Consider the following 19,469-nt stretch of genomic DNA (forward strand, 5'->3'; position numbering starts at 1 on the left):
GTGCTTATTTCGTATTTTATTATCGTTTTGGTTATTCAAAACATTGACCCTTTGAGGAGGACGTGCCATATGGGGGAGGTCAGATCTTTACCATCTTTTTTACAGATCTTGGAGTTGATAGAAATATTGAGATGTGCCAAGTCTGAATGGAGTCGGATATTAATTTGGCGTTTTATGAGCTTCATGGATATTCACTCTTTTTTGGGCGAGGTACCAGAACGAGTGGGCCAATATCCTTACACCAGACCTTGGGTTAATAAAAATATTTGGATGTGTGTAATATTAAGGCAATCGAAGACGGACGGACAGACATCGCTGGATCAATTCCAAATATCCTGAAATGGATTTGGTCTAAAGAGACCTAGGGTCTAAAACTGTTATTTTGATGAGGCACGTTTGGTTGTATCAAAAAATATATACTTTCAGTAGCCATATGGCTGAGGCTATAATGAAAATTTTCCAAAATTTTAAATTCAGAACTTATTCAAATTTAAAACTCAAGAAATATCAGTTTTTGTACATCCAATATTTGTATGGATTTCAATAAATGCTTTTCATGTTTCCCGTTGTTTTCTCAAAACAAAAAATATTTTCCCTCCTTTTCAGGTAATACCGAGAACAACAAAATTCCCACAACGACGCTATGGCGGAAGTTTGCGCTGTACAACAAATCCCCATCGCCAGGGTTTCGATGGTCGTGACGAGTGCCGAGATGCCAGCTCCAGTGGGGGCATCTCATCCGGCGGCGGTGGTGGTCACAATGTTGGACGTTCGAACTCATTTCGTTTCAATAGACCACGAAATTCATTTACCTCAGCGTCCAGTTCGGGTTTGAACAGTTTGGGAATGGGTGGAGGTGGTGGCAGCATACCCGATCAACGTCACATGGGCGGTGCCAATATCCACACATCCAAACTGAGCGGTGGCAGCAGTGGTAATTTGCTGTGTAAACACATCAAATATTGTTGCCTGCACCAGCAGCAGCATGCCCATCCGCCACAGCAGAAGAATTTGCCGCCACACTCGAGCAATTGCATGGCCCAGCAGCAGCAGCAATTGTTTCAGCAACAACAACAGCATCACCAACAGCAGCCTTCAATACATTTTGGACAACAGAAATCATATCATCATCAGCAGCAACAGCAGCAACACGACTACAGCTCAAGCAACAGTAATCCAGTGACAAATACGGCTAATAATACCGGCAGTGGGTTGGGAGGAGCTGGTATCGGTGTTGGCATGGCCCATGCAACCTCATCGACCCGTTTGGGTCCCGATGGTGAGGACAACACAAGTGGTCCTCTCAATAATGGAGTCTCCAATTGTTTGGGTAATGGCCAACATTCACAACAATCCTCTAAACAACAACAGCAACAACCACAGAAACGTCATTCAATTATTTTGGAACGTGCTTTCGACTTTGGTAAGTACATATCGACCGACCGACTAACTGACACTCAGTGGTGGTCCTCTCAGCGGGCACACACCATGTCTTGTTGTTATTGATTTAAAAAATTACATACGGAAGAGAACAAAGCATCACTCACACACACACACACACACTCACTACTCAGTTCCATTGTTTTTGTGCAACATGCTGGCCCCCGGTCCCTTACAAGGCACTACAAGGATGCGTATGTTGGCAAGGACATAAGTGGCAAAATCAGTTCATCAAAGAAAAGAAACAATGGAATTTTTGCACTGTTTACTTTCTCATTGTGAGCTGGAGGGGTTTTCAATGAGCGCGTGTGTGTGTGTGTGAAAAGTAGCTGACTTGCTGCGAGAAGACAGAGAGTAAATTTCTAAGAATTAGTTAATCATAAAAAGAGTGTTTGAAGAGGATAGCAAACGTGTTTTTTTCTCTCCATTGCCATTAAAGCATTTCAAGTGATATCAGGGCAAAGCCACTAAGCTAAATTAGTTTTCATTAAGGGCAAGGGCCAAGCTCTTTTTTTGAACTGGGGAAGATTGTAATGCTTTATTTGAAAGTACGAAAGATATTCATTAAATGTAAGTATTTTGAGATGGGATAGGAAAACAGAGTTTCCATTTCAATCAGTTCTAATGCAAATGAAAATGTTGTTACAACAATTTACTTCACAATGAGGGAATATTCGGAATATTTATATCCTCAGCCATATGGCTACAGAAGGTATATATCATTTGATACGGCCAAAACGTGCCTCATCGAAATGGCGGTTTTAGACCTTGAGTCTCTTTGGATTAAATCTGTTTCAGAAAATTTGGAGTCAATCAAGGGGTGTCTAGCTGGTTTGTATCCGATTTAGGACATGGTAATATTATTATCAAACTTAGATCGAGTGCGTAGATGGACAATATCGGTGTAAGGTCTTCGACCTTAAAGTCGTCTTTATAGACGACGTTAAATTCGTCTTTAAAGACGACCTTAAATTCGGATTTATATGCGACCTTAACTTCGTCTTTACATGCGACCTTAGAGTCGTCTTTATAGACCACTTTAGAGTCCGATTGTCTTTAAATTGATCGCACAATAACACAAGATCTAGTGTGAAGGTAGGATATATCAATGCACTCCTTCTTGTACCTCTCCCTCAATGGGTCAAAATTTCAAATAGCTACGAAGTTCATCCATATGTCTAGGATGGAGTATATATCGTTTGATACGACCAAAACGTGATCATCGAAATTACGGTTTTGGACCCCAGGTCTCTTTGGACAAAATCCATTTCAAGATATTTGATCGATCAAGCGATGTCCGTCCGCAAGTCTCGAAGAGAGAACCGATTTTGACCAAACTTCGTACATCGTAATATTATTATCAAAGTTAGATCGAGCTCAGAGATGGACAATAAAGGTCAACTCCTTTTAGTACCTCCCTCAAAATTTACACAGAGAATAATTTACCTGATAGAACAAAAAATAATCGTCCGAGTTTGTCCAAATTTCGCAAGTCGTAATATTCATATTAGTACTAGGTCAGCTGCAAAAATGGACAATATCAGCCTACCCCATCAAGTACCCCCACAAAAGATCAATATTTTGAATAATTATAACTCGTACAAAATGTGAATTAAAGGTGTGATTGTCTAGTTTTGCGGATCTCAATATTTTTACCAACACAAGATCTGGTATAATGATGAAATATATGGGACCACTCCTCTGGTGCCTCCCCACAATGGGGCAACATTTGTATACCCTCAGCCATATGGCTATAGATCTGTTTCAGAAAATTTGGAATCGATCTAGAGGTGTCCGCCTGTCTGTCTGGCTGGTTTGTTCGCACGATAACTCTCAGAGAAGTATCCAATTTGATCCAAACTTGGCACATGGTTATATTATTATTATCAAACTTATATTGAGTTCGGAAATAGACAATATCGGTCAACTACTTCTGGTACCACCCCCGAAAATATCGAAACTTTCGCAGAAAATAATCTAATAGAACAAGAAAAGAGCATCCGATTTTGTTCAAATGTTGCAAATCTTAATATTTTTATCAGTGCTAGGACGTGTGCAAAAATAGACAACATGGGTAAAAAAATTACAACAGTATCACACATTCCAATATTTTAAATAACACGAGTTCTGATGTAAAGGTATGATGCACTTCGATGCACTTTTTATTGTTTCTCTCCCATAATGGGCCAAACATTTTAATTACCACATAATTCGCAAAACGTGAAATAAGCATCCTATTCCTTTCAAACTCGGCACATCCTAATTATACCAGGGTATATATCGTTTGATGCGGCCAAATCGTGCCTCATCGAAGTAACGGTCTTAGACCCTAGGTCTCCTTGGACCAAATTTATTTTAGAATATTTGGAGTCGATCTAGCGATGTCCGTTCGTCTGTCTGGTTGGATAACCCAAGAAGGGAGTGTTTGATTTGGTACAAACTTGGTACATCGTAATATTATTGTCAAACATAGATCGAGTTCGGAGATGGGTAACATCGGCACACTCCTGCTGGTATCTCCCACATAAATTTGTCAAAGAAAATAATTTACCTCAAAGAAAGAGAAAGGATCATCTAATTTTGCAAATCCCAATATTCGTATTAGTGCTAAGTCTGGTGCGAAAATGAGCAATATCGGTCCACTCCATTAAGTACCTCCCCCACAAAGTGTGACGTACAATTTTGTATCGTATTGTATTGAAATTACTTACTTCACAATATTTTTATTAACCCAAAATGGAATATATAGGTCCAGTCCTGCTGGTACCTCCCCCCCACAAAGGGTCAATATTTTGAACATTCATGAAGCTCATAAAATATGAAATTAACATACGATTCCATGCAGACTTGGTACATATCAGTAACATAAGAATTTTTATAAAGATAGTAGACATTCGACCATTCCTTCTGGTACCTCTCCCACAAAGGGCCAAAGCTTTGAATAACCAAAACGATCATATAATCCGCAAAAAGAATCCGGTTCTCTTCAAATTACACACATCACAATATTTTTATTAACCCAAAATCTGGTTTAAATGTGGAATACAACGGTCCACTCCTTTTAGTACCTCCCACACAAAGGGTCAAAATTATGAATATCCATGAAGTTACTAAAACGTGAAATTGACCTCCGATTCCATTCAGACTTGGCACATCTCAATGTTTCTATCCACACAAGATCTGTTATGAAGATAGTCGAAATCGATCCATTCCTTTTGGTATCTCCTCCACAAGGTGTCAAAAGTATGAATAACCGAAACGATTAAAAAATCCGTTCTCTTCATATCTCGTACATTTCATTATTTCTACTAATATAAGATCTGCTATGAAGATGGGATATATCCACTCCTTCTACAGCCTTCCCCACAATGATTCCAAATTTTTATACCCTCCACCATACTATGGTGGAGGGTAATCACGCTATCTTTCGAATGAATTGAGATAGGTGGCTAAAATTTTGCACACATGTTTATTTTTCCAGTAGACAGGTTAAGTTCGTAAATGGGCCATGTAGGTCCACGTTTTCATATAGCCCCCATATAACGGTACCTCCCGATATTCGGTATTTTGATGATTTTAGCGACATTATTCACGGGAATTGTTTCAAATTTGGTATTTGAAGTTCAAAATGGATACTACACCCTAAGACAGAAAATTGTCTGTGCAGGTCCACGTCTTCATATAGCCCCCATATAACGGTACCTCCCTATATTCGGTATTTTGATGATTTTAGCTACATTATTCACCGTTTATTTCAAGTTTCGAATTTGAATATGGTAATGGCTTATGACAAACATTGCCTATGTATGTCCACGTCGTATAGACCCCAAAATAACGGCTATATTCGGTATTTTTAAAATTTTAACAGAATTTTTTAAGGATTTTATTTTTTGAAAATTTCCAAATTCGTTGCAAATGGTGGAGGGTATTAAAAGTTCGGCCCGGCCGAACTTACTGCATTTTAACTTGTTAATATTCATGAAGTTTATAAAACACGAAATTAAGGTCCGATTCCATTCAGGCTTTGCACATCTCAATTCTGATACCTCACCCACAAAATACCAACATTTTGAATATGAATGATATCATCCGATTACATTCAGACTTCGTACATCTCAATATTTCCATCAACACTAGACATGTTATAGAGATGGTAGAGATCGAACCATTTCTTCTGGAAACAAAACGCTTAAAGAAAGGGAAATAAGCATTTTTGCTAACACAAGATCTATTGTGAATATGATATATATCTGTGAACCCCTTCTGGTACCTCACCCACAAAAGGTCACAATTTTCAATATTTTTATCTGTCCTAATTTGCGAAACAAGTAAGCGATTCTTTACAACTTGCTATATCAAAATATTTCTCTCAACCAGAAACCTGAGATGAAAATGGAATTTACGATTTACAAAACATTTAATATAAATGTTCGATTTTCTTGTATTTTTGTCCATACAACTATTTTTATTTGTATTAATATGAAAATGGAATACTTCGGTCGACTTTATCTGGTACCCCGCTCACAGGTTAACAGTTTTTACAAATTATCACATATTTTTAATTTATATTATATTTATTTAGGTCCGATACGTAATGGGGTTATAGACGGTCAACAATATGAATAATCATAACACAAGTCAAAATATATTTAAATAATCGTACATTGGCAGGGAGTATACATCTGTCGGACAAAACCGACTGATAATTTTTAAACATGCTACAAATCAATCATTAAATGTTATTTGGCTCTTGAAGAAATAATCTTAGAAAAATAACGATCTATGGATTTAAGATTTGAGCCCTTTAAAGTTATATTTAAAAAAATCCCTGTTGTTTGTCCTGATTGCCTGTTAAGGCAAGAAAGCCTTTGAACAAAATATGTTTGAAAAAATCCAGTCCTTAAAGAGATAATCTTAAGAAATTCTCGCTTAAGGTCGTGAATAGACTTGAAAATATTTACTTAAAATTGCCATTTTTAATAATTCTGAGATCACAGCTTTTAGATTGCCTAAATACGTTGTTAAAAGCAGCGGATATAGGTCTGGGGTCCTTAAGAAAAATGCTTTTGAAAATCCCAGTTAAAAGAAAGATTTAAAACCCTCTTGTTTACCTCTAAGGGCTTAAAAAACAATCTAAATTATTCTTAAAGAAGGGTTATTGAAAATATTCTTAAATATAGCTCTCATGGGTCTTAAAAACATTTTCGTAAAAAATGTTTTATGGCTCTGATGGTCCTTAAAAAATATTTTAAAAAATCTGAGAAAAAAAGTTCATTAAAAAAGTTTTTCAAATATCAACGGTTACAGGTCGGGAGCTTCTTAAAAAATAAATTTATAAAATTCACCTTTAATTCTTTCTTTCTGAACTGAACGAAAGAAAGTTGAGAATTGTATTCGCTGTAAAGTCAAGTGTTCACTTACTTTCTATTTTCACCGCAATTCTCTTAAGTTTTATTACTTATATTCCCCTTTTTTACACACCCACATTTAATATCGAAACTGTTTCCATTGTCCATGTCTTCATTATCTTCTTACAACGAAAAGTCGGAAATCTCGAAATGTTTTCTCGTATTTTCATTCCTTTTTGTCGGTTTCTTTGTGGGGATTTTGTAATTGTTCTTATTGTTGTTTTTGGTTTTTCTTTTTTTTTCCAATTAATAGCATTCAACCGCAAAAAGTCTATAAACTATTGGCCATTGACAGGGGTTATTTTGGTGTGGCTCAATTCAATTGTTTCTTTTGGTTTAATTTGTGGCTATGGGTTTACTTGTCGCAGTTGAAACTCGAATTGACTTTTGTGTTGAGATTACACGGAACTGTGTAATTATTGAGAGTAATAAATTACGTAGAGAAAACAGAGGTGAACAACATGTTTAAGGTGGATAGTAAATTTGGAAGAGGTTAAGTAGATTAGTATTGGGTGTTAACTACATGGGAGGATGTGTGGCTTACCAAATTGTAAAAATTAAGAGGCTGTGGTCTACTATACGTACGTATGGTAACATTTAGTGTGCATACCCAAAAAAAAAAAATCTATATCTCTCCATCCTTGACTACAACAGTATTCCAAAAAATACCCTAAAATACCATTTTGTACATTTCGAAAACCTCTATCCATTCACCAAATTTAGTACCACTTAGACCTTTTCAAACAACTGCAGTAGACATTTCCGAAACAACCTCCATATCTTATCCACAGTTACATTTATTTCAAATTTCAGGATTTCATCTCTGTAATTTTTACCATTACCTAATTTAGTACAATTATAGTACACATATCCAAAACCAGCACCTTCACTGAACCACAGATACCAACAGTGACATCCATGTTAAATTTTCTGATTCCAGTTCTACCCCTTATCTTATCTACCCCAATACCAAAATTTGTGCTGTTTAGTACTTATCGTACAATTAAAGTACACATTTCCAATACCTTCTCCACATCTTAATCCCAGTCACCAACAGATAACTCAGTATCAAATTTCAGAATTTCAGCTATATCCTTTCAACCGAAACCAAATTTAGTACCATTTGGTATCTTTAGTACCATTTAGTACCACTGTCATATCTTAACTTCAGATACCCAACAGAGACCTTAATATAAAATTTCAGGATTTTAGCTCTATAATTTCCCTCATTATCAAATTTAGTACCACTTTGGAAAATTATAGTACGCATATCCAAAAGAAGCCTCTTCTCGTAATCACGGAAACCAACAGAGACCTCAATATCAAATTTGAAGATTCCCGTCCTATCCCTTCACAAATAACAAACTTAGTATGATTTAGTGTTTCTCAAACAAATATGGGATAGATTTCCAAACAATGGAGAAGTACCAAACACAGATACCATCAGTAATCGACGTATAAATTTTTCGAATTTTATTTCTATGCCTTCACGGAATATCAAACGTATTACCATTTTGTTCTTTTCATACAAATATAGGGTGAGGTAAAAAAAAACTGCTACAAAGTCAAACGCCATAATTTTAAATTTTTTTTTCTAAATTTTATTGAATGAAAGCAAAAAATGTCGGAAATAGCATCAACTTTTAGAATAAGTTTAGATTTGTTCGAATTGATCACCTTCAGCACGCACTATGGCCTTCAAACGGCCAATGAAGCCGTCACACGCTGCCCGAATGTTGCTCTGCGCTATTGTGGCCCCTTCCCGGCGAATCGCTTGCTTGAGGTGATCGACACTTTGGTATTTTTTAGTGCCAACCTCACTTTCCCAAATACTCCAGACACAATACTCCAGTCGAATGGATTGGTATCTGGAGATTGGATGTTGGTGGCCATTGTGCGCTGGAAATGAAGCGAGAAAGCTCATTTTGTAACCATTCTTGGGTGGCGCGTGCTGAGTGCGATGGTGGTGAGGTCTGCGGCCAAAATGTTTGCCTGCCCAAGACTTTAATACACCCTACAGAATATTTTTGCGATAATATTCGGCATTAATTCTGATGGATGGCCATGTCCGATTAATACGAGCGGAGAGCGACCATCGGCTGTTATGGCGGCCCACACCATCACCATGGCCGGCCGGCGCTTGAGTTCAAGTGACCAACCGAAGGTGCACATTTTCAGCTGACCTCTTTGGCAAGTAAACACGATCATTTTGTTTGTTTATAAACTTCTGGAAAACGAATGTTTTCTCATCGGAGCGGAGAAACCTAAATTCGGCTGTTCACGACTTTCGGCGAAGCAACTCTTTAGATGTTTTGAGACTATTTTATTTATGTTGCGGTGTAAGATCTTGCATTTTTTTGGTGTTTCAATGGCTTTACCCTGAGCTCATTTTTCAGTGTTTGCCGAATGGAATATTGTGATATGTTCAGCTCACGAGCCATTTTTCGGCCACTGCGATGCGGGTTTCGATCAAGTCGCTTCTTTACTTTTCGAATCATTTCTGCTGATGTTGCTGTTTTCTTCCGTCCACTTCTTAAACTTCGGGCTACTACGCTACCAGTATCACGGTAACGAGCTATGGTACGAGACATAAAAGATTTATTCACATGCCGGAGTGCTCTAACGATAGCCACTTGGTGTTTTCCAGCCAAATATGAAGAAATCACACTATCACGCTTGAATTCCATCACGAATAACTTTTTTTCTAATGAGCTGTCACTTGAATAATTTTAACAGCTGTCGGACGAGTGGCTTAGAAATTACAGCAGTCTGAAGTTGGTTGCAGTTTTTTCATCTCTCTCCCTGTATATATATCTGCGAACCCCTTTTGGTACCCCACCCACAAAGGGCTACAATTTTCAATACATTTGTCCGTCACATCTTGCGAAACAAGTCAGCGATTCCTTACAACTTTCCATATTTAAATATTTATCTCAATCAGGAGCCTGAGATTATTATGGAATTTATGATTTCGCAGAAAATTGGATATAAATGTTCGATTTCCTTGTAATTTTGTCAAAGCCAATATTTTTATCAGTATAAGATGAAGTATGGAAATGGCATAGTTCGATCGGCTATTTCTGGTACCTCACGCACATTTTTACATTTTCTAAAAGTTATCACATATCACATGTAAAGTGAAGGAAATAGTCGAAATAGTCCAAGCCTGACACTTTGCAATATTTATATCATATTTACTTTGGTCCGATGCGAAATGGACAATATTGGCGCATTCCTCCGGAACCCACTCCATAGAGGATTAAAAATTTAAATAATTATATCAGAAGTCAAAATATATTTAAAAAATCGAATTTAGGCTGAGAGAATACTTCTGAGGGCAAAACCTTACTTTTTAACTTGTTGGTTTTTACTAGGAGAAGACCCCAACCCAAGTTAAATCTAAATTGTTATGGCTTTCCCCAAACCCTAAATTCTCTAGAGATTACGAACGATTCACATTTCTAAGTGTTATTGTTGTCATAAATTTTGCCAAACATGTTCTCAAATGTTCCCACATGTGTCAGCCTTACAAGATGCTGTGGTTTTATTTTCATTCAATTTTTTGTGACGCCTACAAATGTCACGTAGCAGAACTTGGCTCATAAACGCGTTCGTGACTCTGACATTTGGCCAAGTGTTTGTGCGCGGCATGAATATGTCATAATTAATATGAGATACGTACAATGACGATACTCACAGCTGTTCATCTCTTCCTAATTGCATAGAAACGTCAAGGACGAAGTGTTGTGTGTTCTCATGACAGAAGCAAAATTTGAAATAGAAGATGAAAATATTTTAAATTTAAAAAAGAAAATTGGTATAATTAATTCTCATATTACAAATGTACATCGGAGAGAGTTCTGCCAATTCCTTATTTAGTTTCGTGGACTACGGTCGTTTGTATAAAAACTGCGTATGAGTGATTGGAATTATATGAAGTTTATGATATCACTCATACGTTTAGAAACTAGTGTTTTGTACTATGAACTAGATCGACACGACTTTTATTTCGGATTTTGGAGTTTTGATGGTTGCGATTTTAGAGTTTTGTGTGATTTATTTTCACAATTGATCAGAGATCCAAAAAAAAAAAAAAAAAAGTATACCTCAAAGTTGGTGATATGAGAAGGTTAATTTTATGTTGTAAAAATTATCCCACAAGAGTCTTATAAAGGGGGTGTATAGGCTGTTCAGAAAAGGGAAAGAGGGTAAAATTGATATTTATTTACCGCCAAATACATGGTTAGATGAAAAAACTGCACCCAATTTCAGACCGCTGTCATTTCTAAACCACTCATCCGACAACTGTTAAAATTATTCCAGTGACAGCTCATTATATTGTTTAGAAGCGTACAAAAGCATTTTGATGAGCATTTTTCAGGAAAAAAGTTATTCGTGATGGAATTCACGATAGCCATAAGTGGCTATCGCTAGAGCACTCCAGCATTTAAATGTGAATAAACATTTTGTGTCTCGTACCATCGCTCGTTACCGTGATACTGGTAGATGGCGTAGCCCGACGTCAAGGAATTGGACAGAAGCTGGTTTCTTCAGCAAGCAAAAATCATCAGCAGAAATGGTTCGAAAACCATAAAGAAGCGACTTGATCGAAACCCGCTTCGCAGTGGTCGAAAATGGCTCGTGAGCTAAACATATCGCAATATTCCATTCGGCAAATATTGAAGAATGAGCTCGGGGTAAAGCCATTGAAATGCCAAAAATGCAAGAACCTACTCCGCCGCAACAGAAAGCTCCAAATAGACTCAAAAGAGCTAAAGAGTTGCTTCGCTTGGCCGAAAGTGGTGAACTGCCGAAATTCGCATTCTCCGATGAGAAAACATTCGTTGTTCAGCAGTTTGTAAACAAACAAAATGATCGTGTTTACTTGCCAAAGAGGTCACCTGAAAATGTGCACCTTCGGTTGGCCACCAGAACTCAAGCGCCGGCCATGGTGATGGTGTGGACCGCCGATGGTTGATCTTCGCTCGTATTAATTGACCGTGGCATCAGAATAAATGCCGAATGTTATAGCGAAAATATTCTGGAGGGTGAATTAAAGCCTTGGGCACGCAACCTTTTGGCCGCAGACCTTGGACATTCCAACAGGGCTCAGAACCATTGCACTCAGCACGCGTCACCCAAGAATGGTTACAAACTGAGGTTCCTCTCTTCATTTCCAGCGCACAATGGCCACCAAAATCTCCGGATTCCTATCCGTTGGACTATTGTGTCTGGAGTATTTTGGAAAGCAAGGTTGGCACTAAAAAACAACAAAGTGCCGATCACCTCAATCAAGCGATTCTCCGGGGATGGGCCAAAATACCGCAGAGCAATATTCGGGCAGCGTGTGACAGTTTCATTGGCCGTTTGAAGGCCATAATTCGTGCCGAAGGTGACCAATTCGAACAAATCTACACTTATTCTAAAATTTGATGCTATTTCCGATATTTTTTGCTTTCATTCAATAAAAATGAAAAAAATGTAAAAATTATGGCTTCGACTTTGTTGCAGTTTTTTTATTTATGTACTTCTGACAATTGCTTCCGGTCGTTTGTATGAATGCCTCTGCGTATGAGAGATTCAAATTATATAACATTTTTGTTGAAATCACTTATACACCTAGGAACTAATGTACTCAACTATGAACTGAATTAACACAGCTCTAACATCGCATTTTGGATTTTTGTGTAGTTTATTTTTCAAAATTCTCAAAATGTACTTCAAAGTTTGCGGTGTGATTTATGTTGCGAAAAATAACCCGTAAGTATCTTATATAGTGAGTGTTTATTTCAGATTGCTGAGAAAAGGGAAAGAGCTTAAAATTAATTGATTGAATTAATCTACCGCCTTAAATATTTGAATTCCTGTACCTTTTTATTAGCCTTGTTTCCCACCCATTTCGGAAAATTTGTAAATTACACTTTTATTTCAAATTAGCCATTTCGTTTTCAATTTTTTTAATTGAAATTGTTGGCATTCGGGGAAATTGCAATTGACTCAATGCGGTCGACAGCAAACAACTATGAGGTTTATAATTAAACAAAATAATGCGTGTAAATGTGTGTTTTCGCAATGTTACATTTTCCGCTTAATAGAACAAGAACAACAATAATAACATTTATTGCTGTTTTTAATATTGTGACAATATTTAGTTGGGGTTTTTCCTCATTTAACTACTTTTGTGGTTAAATTAATAATTAGTTGTTGCAGAGATTTTTTTTTAATATTTCTATGGAATTGTTAATAAAAAATGTAATTAATTTTTACATTTATGAGGGATTGTTTATGCGATAGAGCGTAACAGAACATATCTGTTGGTGGCTGGAAACAGACATTATGGGAAATATTGAACACGCATCTGTTGGGTCTGTTCGGTGAGAACATTTTTTGGCCCGACCCAGATAACTAAAGCACTTTTAATTGAAATTTTTACTTTTATTTTTTATTTTTTGATTTGGCACCGTAATGTTGAAAATAAGCAACTAAATTAAAAATCAAAAATTTAGGATCTTCGCAAAAAAAAAAAATAAATTTCAAAAATCAAAGAAATTATAATTTTGCTTATCCTGACTGTGGGATTTGAAAGAAAAATGTTTACCAGCCAAATTTAGTACACATAAGTACGAATTTTTAAAACTACCTACATACCTCAATATTACACTCCAAATTTCTAAAACTACCTCCATAACTCAGTCCCATAGAAATCTTATTTCCAAATTTCAGAATTTCAGGTTTATCGGTTCATCACAATTCCAATTTGTACCAAATGTAGTACCATTTAGTGCAGATAACAACAAATTTCAATAACAACCTGTATCAAGCTACAATCCAATAGGGATCTTATTTTCCAATTTCATGATTTCAGCTCTATCGGTTTACCCAAATCCAGATTTTACCAAATTTAGTATCATTTTGCACACATAACTCCCACAGTTATCCCATTTCAGGATGCAGGATCGGTTCGTCCAAATACAAATGGAACCGAATTTACTACCATGTAGTAGACATGAGCATGAATCTCCTATATTTCCTACATGTCCCAATTGTAACTACAAGAGTAATGTTATTTCCAGATTTCAGGATTCCAGCTCCATCGGTTCCCCCAAATCGAAATTGTACCAAATTTAGTACCGTTTAGTCCTTTTTGTGCACATAAGTACATATTTCATAAACTACCTCCATATCCCAATCCTACACTAATGTTAATTTCAAATTACAGGATTCCAGCTAAAACCGTTCTTCCAATTTCAAATTGTACCAAATTTAGTACCATTTAGTACTTTTCGTATACATGGGTACACACCTCAACATTCCCCTCCCATTCTAATTTTCAAGTTTATAGCTATAACCGCTCACATGATACAAAAAGGTACCACGAAATGTACGAAAGGAACTAAAATGTACTATATCATTTTAGTTCCTTTCGTACATTAATAGTGCGTATTTCGAAATACCCGTTGGTAAATCAATCATATACTCCATCAGTAACCCTCATTCCAAATTTAAGAGTTCCAACTCATCAAATACAAAGTATAGCATGTTAAGTACCTTTTTTGCTGTTCTAGTACGAATTTCCAAAATCCTAGCCTCTTCAGACACCTTCGGATCAAGAGTGACCCTCACACACAATGTTTCTACCTTCTGCCATTTTGTTGAATCTTTTTGAATGATTTTAGCGGCATTATTTACCGGAACTATTTCAAATTTGGTACTTGAAGTTCGTAATGAATACAACAGCTTATGACAGAAAATTGTCTGTGCAGGTCCACGTCTTCGTATAGCCCCCATATATTTTTCACACGGTTCGAGTCCTTTAAATTTGGATTTTTAGTATTTTTTTAATTTTTTGAATAGTTTTCCCAATGCTCTTAGACCTTTTAATTTTAATCCAAATTTTTAGAGAATATTTATTAGGATTTTTTAAGATATTTTTTTAGAAAGAAGGAGTTTTTAACCTTTTTTAAGTTTGAAGAGAATTGTTAAGAATATTGTTTTTAAAATGGATTTTTATGGAAGTAAAAATGTGAAGCTGATGAACCCTTCTTAGTTGTGTTGTTTTTTCTAACTTGGTATGACTCAAAGAAGGCAACATTTCCCAATTCTTTATCTTACAACATATTACCCCCTCACCCCCGGTTCTCTTCCAATTATATTTTCCTAACATGGAATTAAATAAATATTTGCTATCACAAACATCGATTTTTAATTAAACTTTATCCTCTTTTCATCTTGTTCTTCCCTTCTCTGTTTACATTCGCCATTAGATGCGAGCTGTGATGAAAGTGACACAATCAGTACCACCTCATCGACACCGACCACGGCAAATGTTCCATACAATGTGCTAAAGCCCATCTTAAAACAACCGCAACAGAGTCAACATCAGGTGGTGACAGGGGCGACAGTACCCTCGTCGACGACGACGGCCAGTCATCAGGTTATTGTACAGCAGTCGACCACAACAACGATACAGCCGAAATCTATTTTAAAGGACAACAGTCAACAACATCATCTGCAGCAGCAGCAGCAACAACAACAGCAACAAATGCAAATACAACATCAACATCGAAGTTTGCCACAACCACCGAAAAATGCTGGTCCCGGAGCATTTCACACCAAAGAAACGGCCCTGCAACGAATTCAACAGCAAAGTGGTCTGCTGCAAGGCAGTCGCACGAATCTGGCAAATTTGGGAGCAGCAAATCCTTTGGGGCACACCAATCATCATTACAATGCCTCAGCGTATGGGGCTGGTGTGTTTGGAGGAGGTGGCGGTGGTGTTGGTGGTATGGGCATGGGTGTGGGACCACGTAGTTGTAGTACTTTCAATATAACCAGTATTGGTAACAACAATGCCAGTGGAGCTGGTACAGGTGGCGGTAGTGGTTTCAATTCAATGACATCCAACAATAATAACGGAACATTTGCCAGCGGTTCCGGCTACATGGATTTGCATTCACCCTCCCATCATGGCTTTGGCAGTGGGAAATTGAGCGAAACTCTGCTGAACACGCATACGAATAGTTTAAGCACCTCGTCGACCCGCACAAATCTCCAATCGATACGAACCCAAAAATCACCGATTTTAAATCGAAGACGTTCTTCGTCGATTGTGGCGAATTTGTTAACGGCTGATTTTAGTTATAATCGTAATGCGGCGAATTCATCTTCTGCTGCGTCGGGAGCGGCCGCTGCTGCTGCGGTGGGTGGTGGCCAACAACAGCAGCCAATTATCCAATCGCAGGCTAACAATGTGGCCAGCAGTAATAATGATGCTACGAATATTTCATCGCTGTCGCACAGTAATACGAGGTGAGTAGCGGAGGAATTTCGTATACTTTATTAAAAAAATAACAATTCTCAAATATAATTAATTAAAATTGTCCTTCGGTCTCTGATTTTTTTTAGTAAGCCATGATTGAAGTGGAAAATACCCTGAGTTCCATATCCATTCAAGTCAACAACAAGTCTCTGAAATCTGGAAAATAAAAAGGGAATGCATCTACTTCAAACATAGAAAGACTTGTTTATGGACCAATTCTTTCACTGGAAGATAGCATCGCACAGTGGGCCATAATCGTTTTTTTTATACCCTCAGCAAAATTGCTAGAGAGGGTATACATACAGGTCTCTTTGGACAAAATCCGTTTCAGAACATTTTGAGTCGATCTAGCTGGCTGGTGCACACGATAGCTCTCGAAGAGAATATAGGATTTGGTCCAACTTGGTATTTCGTAATATTTTTGTCAAACTTAGATCGAGATCGGAGGCTGCTTCTGGTACATCCCCCACAAAAATCTAAATTTTCAAAAAATATATTTTCTGAACAGAAACAGAAACGATAATCCGATTTTGCTCCAACTTTGCTAATCCTAATATTTGCGTATCGGTCCACTCCGTCAAGTATCTGCCTCACAAAGGGTCAACATTTTTAATAATTACAACTCTCATAATATGTGACGTAAGAGTCCGATTGTCTTGAAATTTCGCACATCTCAATATTTATATTAACCCAAGGTCTGGTGTTAAGATCGGTCCACTCCTTCTGGTACCTCCCCCACAAAAGATCGAAATCTTAAAAAAATATAATTTCTGCACAGAAAAAGAAACGGTAATCGATTTTGCCCCAACTTTGCATATCCTTATAATTGCGTCTGTGTTTTGTCGGGTGCGAAAATGGACAAAGGGTCAAATTTTTGAATAATAACAACTTTAATAAAATGTAATTTAAGAGTCCTATTGTCTTTAAATATCACACATCTCAATATTTTTATAAACCCATGATCTGGTATTAAGACGGAATATATCGGCCCACTCCTTCTGGTACCTCCCCCACAAAAGATCGAAATTTTCAAAAAATATATTTTCTTCACAGAAAGAGAAACGATAATCCGATTTTGCTCCAACTTTGCTAATATTTGCGTCAGTGCTAGGTCGGTTCGATCGTAAATGGACAATATCGGTCCACTCCATCAAGTCCCTCCCTCACAAAGGGTCAACATTTTGAATAATTACAACTCTTATAAAATGCAATTAGAAGTCTTATTGTCTTTAAATATCACACATCTCAATATTTATATTAACCCAAGATCTGGTGCTAAGATGGAATATATTGCTCCACTCCTTCTGGTACCTCACCCATAAATGGTCGAAATTTTCAAAAATATATATTTTCTTCACAGAGAAGAGAAGCGATAATCCGGGGTTGCTTCAAACTTTGCAAATCTTAATATACGCATCAGTTGCGAAATGGTACATATCGGCCCACTCCCTCTGGTACCTCCCCCACAAAGGGTTAAAACTTTAAATAATTACAACTCTCATAAAATGTGATGTAAGAGTCCGATTGTCTTGAAATATCGCACATCCCAATATTTATATTAACCCAAGGTCTGGTGTTAAGATGGAATATATCGGTCCGTGCTAGGTCAGGTGCAAAAATGGACAATATCGGTCCACTATATCAAGTACCTCTCCCACAAAGGGTCAAAATTTTGAATAATTATAACTCTTAAAAAATATGATTTAAGAGTCCGATTGTCTTCAAATTTCACACACCCTAATATTTTTATGAACCCAAGATCTGGTATTAATACGGAATATGTCGGCCCACTCCTTCTGGTACCTCTCCCACAAACGGTCAAATTTTTCAGAAAGAGAAAATATAATCCGATTTGGCTTCAACTTTGTGAATACGTATATTTTCATCAGTGGTAGACCTTCAAACGGCCAATGAAACCGTCACAGGCTACCCGAATGTTGCTCTGCGGCATTGTGGTCCATTCGCAGCGAAGCGCTTGCTTGAGGTGATCGACACTTTGATATTTTTTAGTGTCAACCTTGCTTTCCAAAATACTCCAGACTCACTAGACCAATGGATTGGTATCCGGAGATTTTTGTGGCCATTGAGCGCTGAAAATGAAGCAAGGAACCTCATTTTGTAACCATTCTTGGGTGGTGCGTGCTGAGTGCGATGATGCTGAGTCCTGTTGGAATATCCAAGGTTTGCAGCCAAAATGTTGGTGTGCCCAATATTCGGCATTTATTCTGATGCCATGGTCGGTTAATACGAGCGGAGATCGATCATCGGCTGTTATGGTGGCCCACACCATCACCATGGCCGGCGCTTGAGTTCTGTCTGCTGTCGTCGGTCCGCACAAATCTCCAATCGATACGAACCCAAAAATCACCGATTTTCAATCGAAGACGTTCTTCGTCGATTGTGTCGAATCTGTTAACGGCTGATTTTAGTTATAATCGAAATGCGCCGAATTCATCTTCGGCTGCGTCAGAAACGGTCGTTGCTGCGGTGGGTGGTGGCCAGCAAACAGCAGCCAATTATTCAATCGCGAGCGGAGATCGACCATCGGCTGTTATGACGGCCCACACCATCACCATGGCCGGCGTTTGAGTTCTGGCGGTCAACCAAAGGTGCACATTTTCAGCTGACCTCTTTGGCAAGAAAACACGATCATTTTGTTTGTTTATAAACTTCTGGACAACGAATGTTTTCTCACCGGAGAAAACCAAATTCGGCAGTTCATCACTTTCGGTCAAGTGATGCAACTATTTATCTCTTCGAGTCTGTTCTGTTGCGGCGGTGTAAATTCTTGCTCTTTTTGGGAACTTTTTGGGAATGGTTTTACCCTGAGCTCATTTTTCAATATTGGCCGAATGGACTATTGCGATATGTTCAGCTCACGAGCTGTTTTTCGGCCACTGCGACGCGGTTCGCTTCTTTACTTTTCGAACTATTTCTGCTGATGTTGCTGTATTCTTCCATCTATTTCCTTGACGTTGGGCTTCGCTACCAATATCACGGTAACGAGCGATGGTACGAGACACAAAAGATTTGTTCACATTTAAATGCTGGAGTGCTCTAACGATAGCCACTTGTGGTTTTCCAGCCAAATATAAAGAAATCACACTATCCCGCTTGAATTCCATCACGAATAACTTTTGTTCTGGAAAATTCTCACCAAAATGCTTTTGTGCACTTGTAAACAATATAATGAGCTGTCACTGGAATAATTTTAATGTGGCTAAAAGGTCAAAATAAAGAATATAGGGCGTTACCGTTGTATGGGGGCCATATGAAACATGGACTAATTTCGAAGCTCTGCG

At 37.7% G+C, this 19,469-nt stretch overlaps 1 protein-coding gene across 1 annotated transcript in view; it reads left to right on the forward strand.

Annotated features, from left to right (window-relative positions):
• Positions 1-19,469, forward strand: part of LOC101900511 (uncharacterized) — a 262,228-nt gene that overhangs the window by 173,147 nt on the left and 69,612 nt on the right. Inside the window, exons 3-4 of the mRNA XM_059121898.1 lie at positions 607-1,423; positions 15,113-16,157. Coding sequence (XP_058977881.1) covers positions 607-1,423; positions 15,113-16,157 — 1,862 coding nt within the window. The remainder of the gene's footprint in view (positions 1-606; positions 1,424-15,112; positions 16,158-19,469) is intronic.

Source organism: Musca domestica, unplaced genomic scaffold (genome assembly GCF_030504385.1).
Source record: "Musca domestica strain aabys unplaced genomic scaffold, Musca_domestica.polishedcontigs.V.1.1 2, whole genome shotgun sequence".
NCBI classification, from domain to species: Eukaryota; Metazoa; Arthropoda; class Insecta; order Diptera; family Muscidae; genus Musca; species Musca domestica.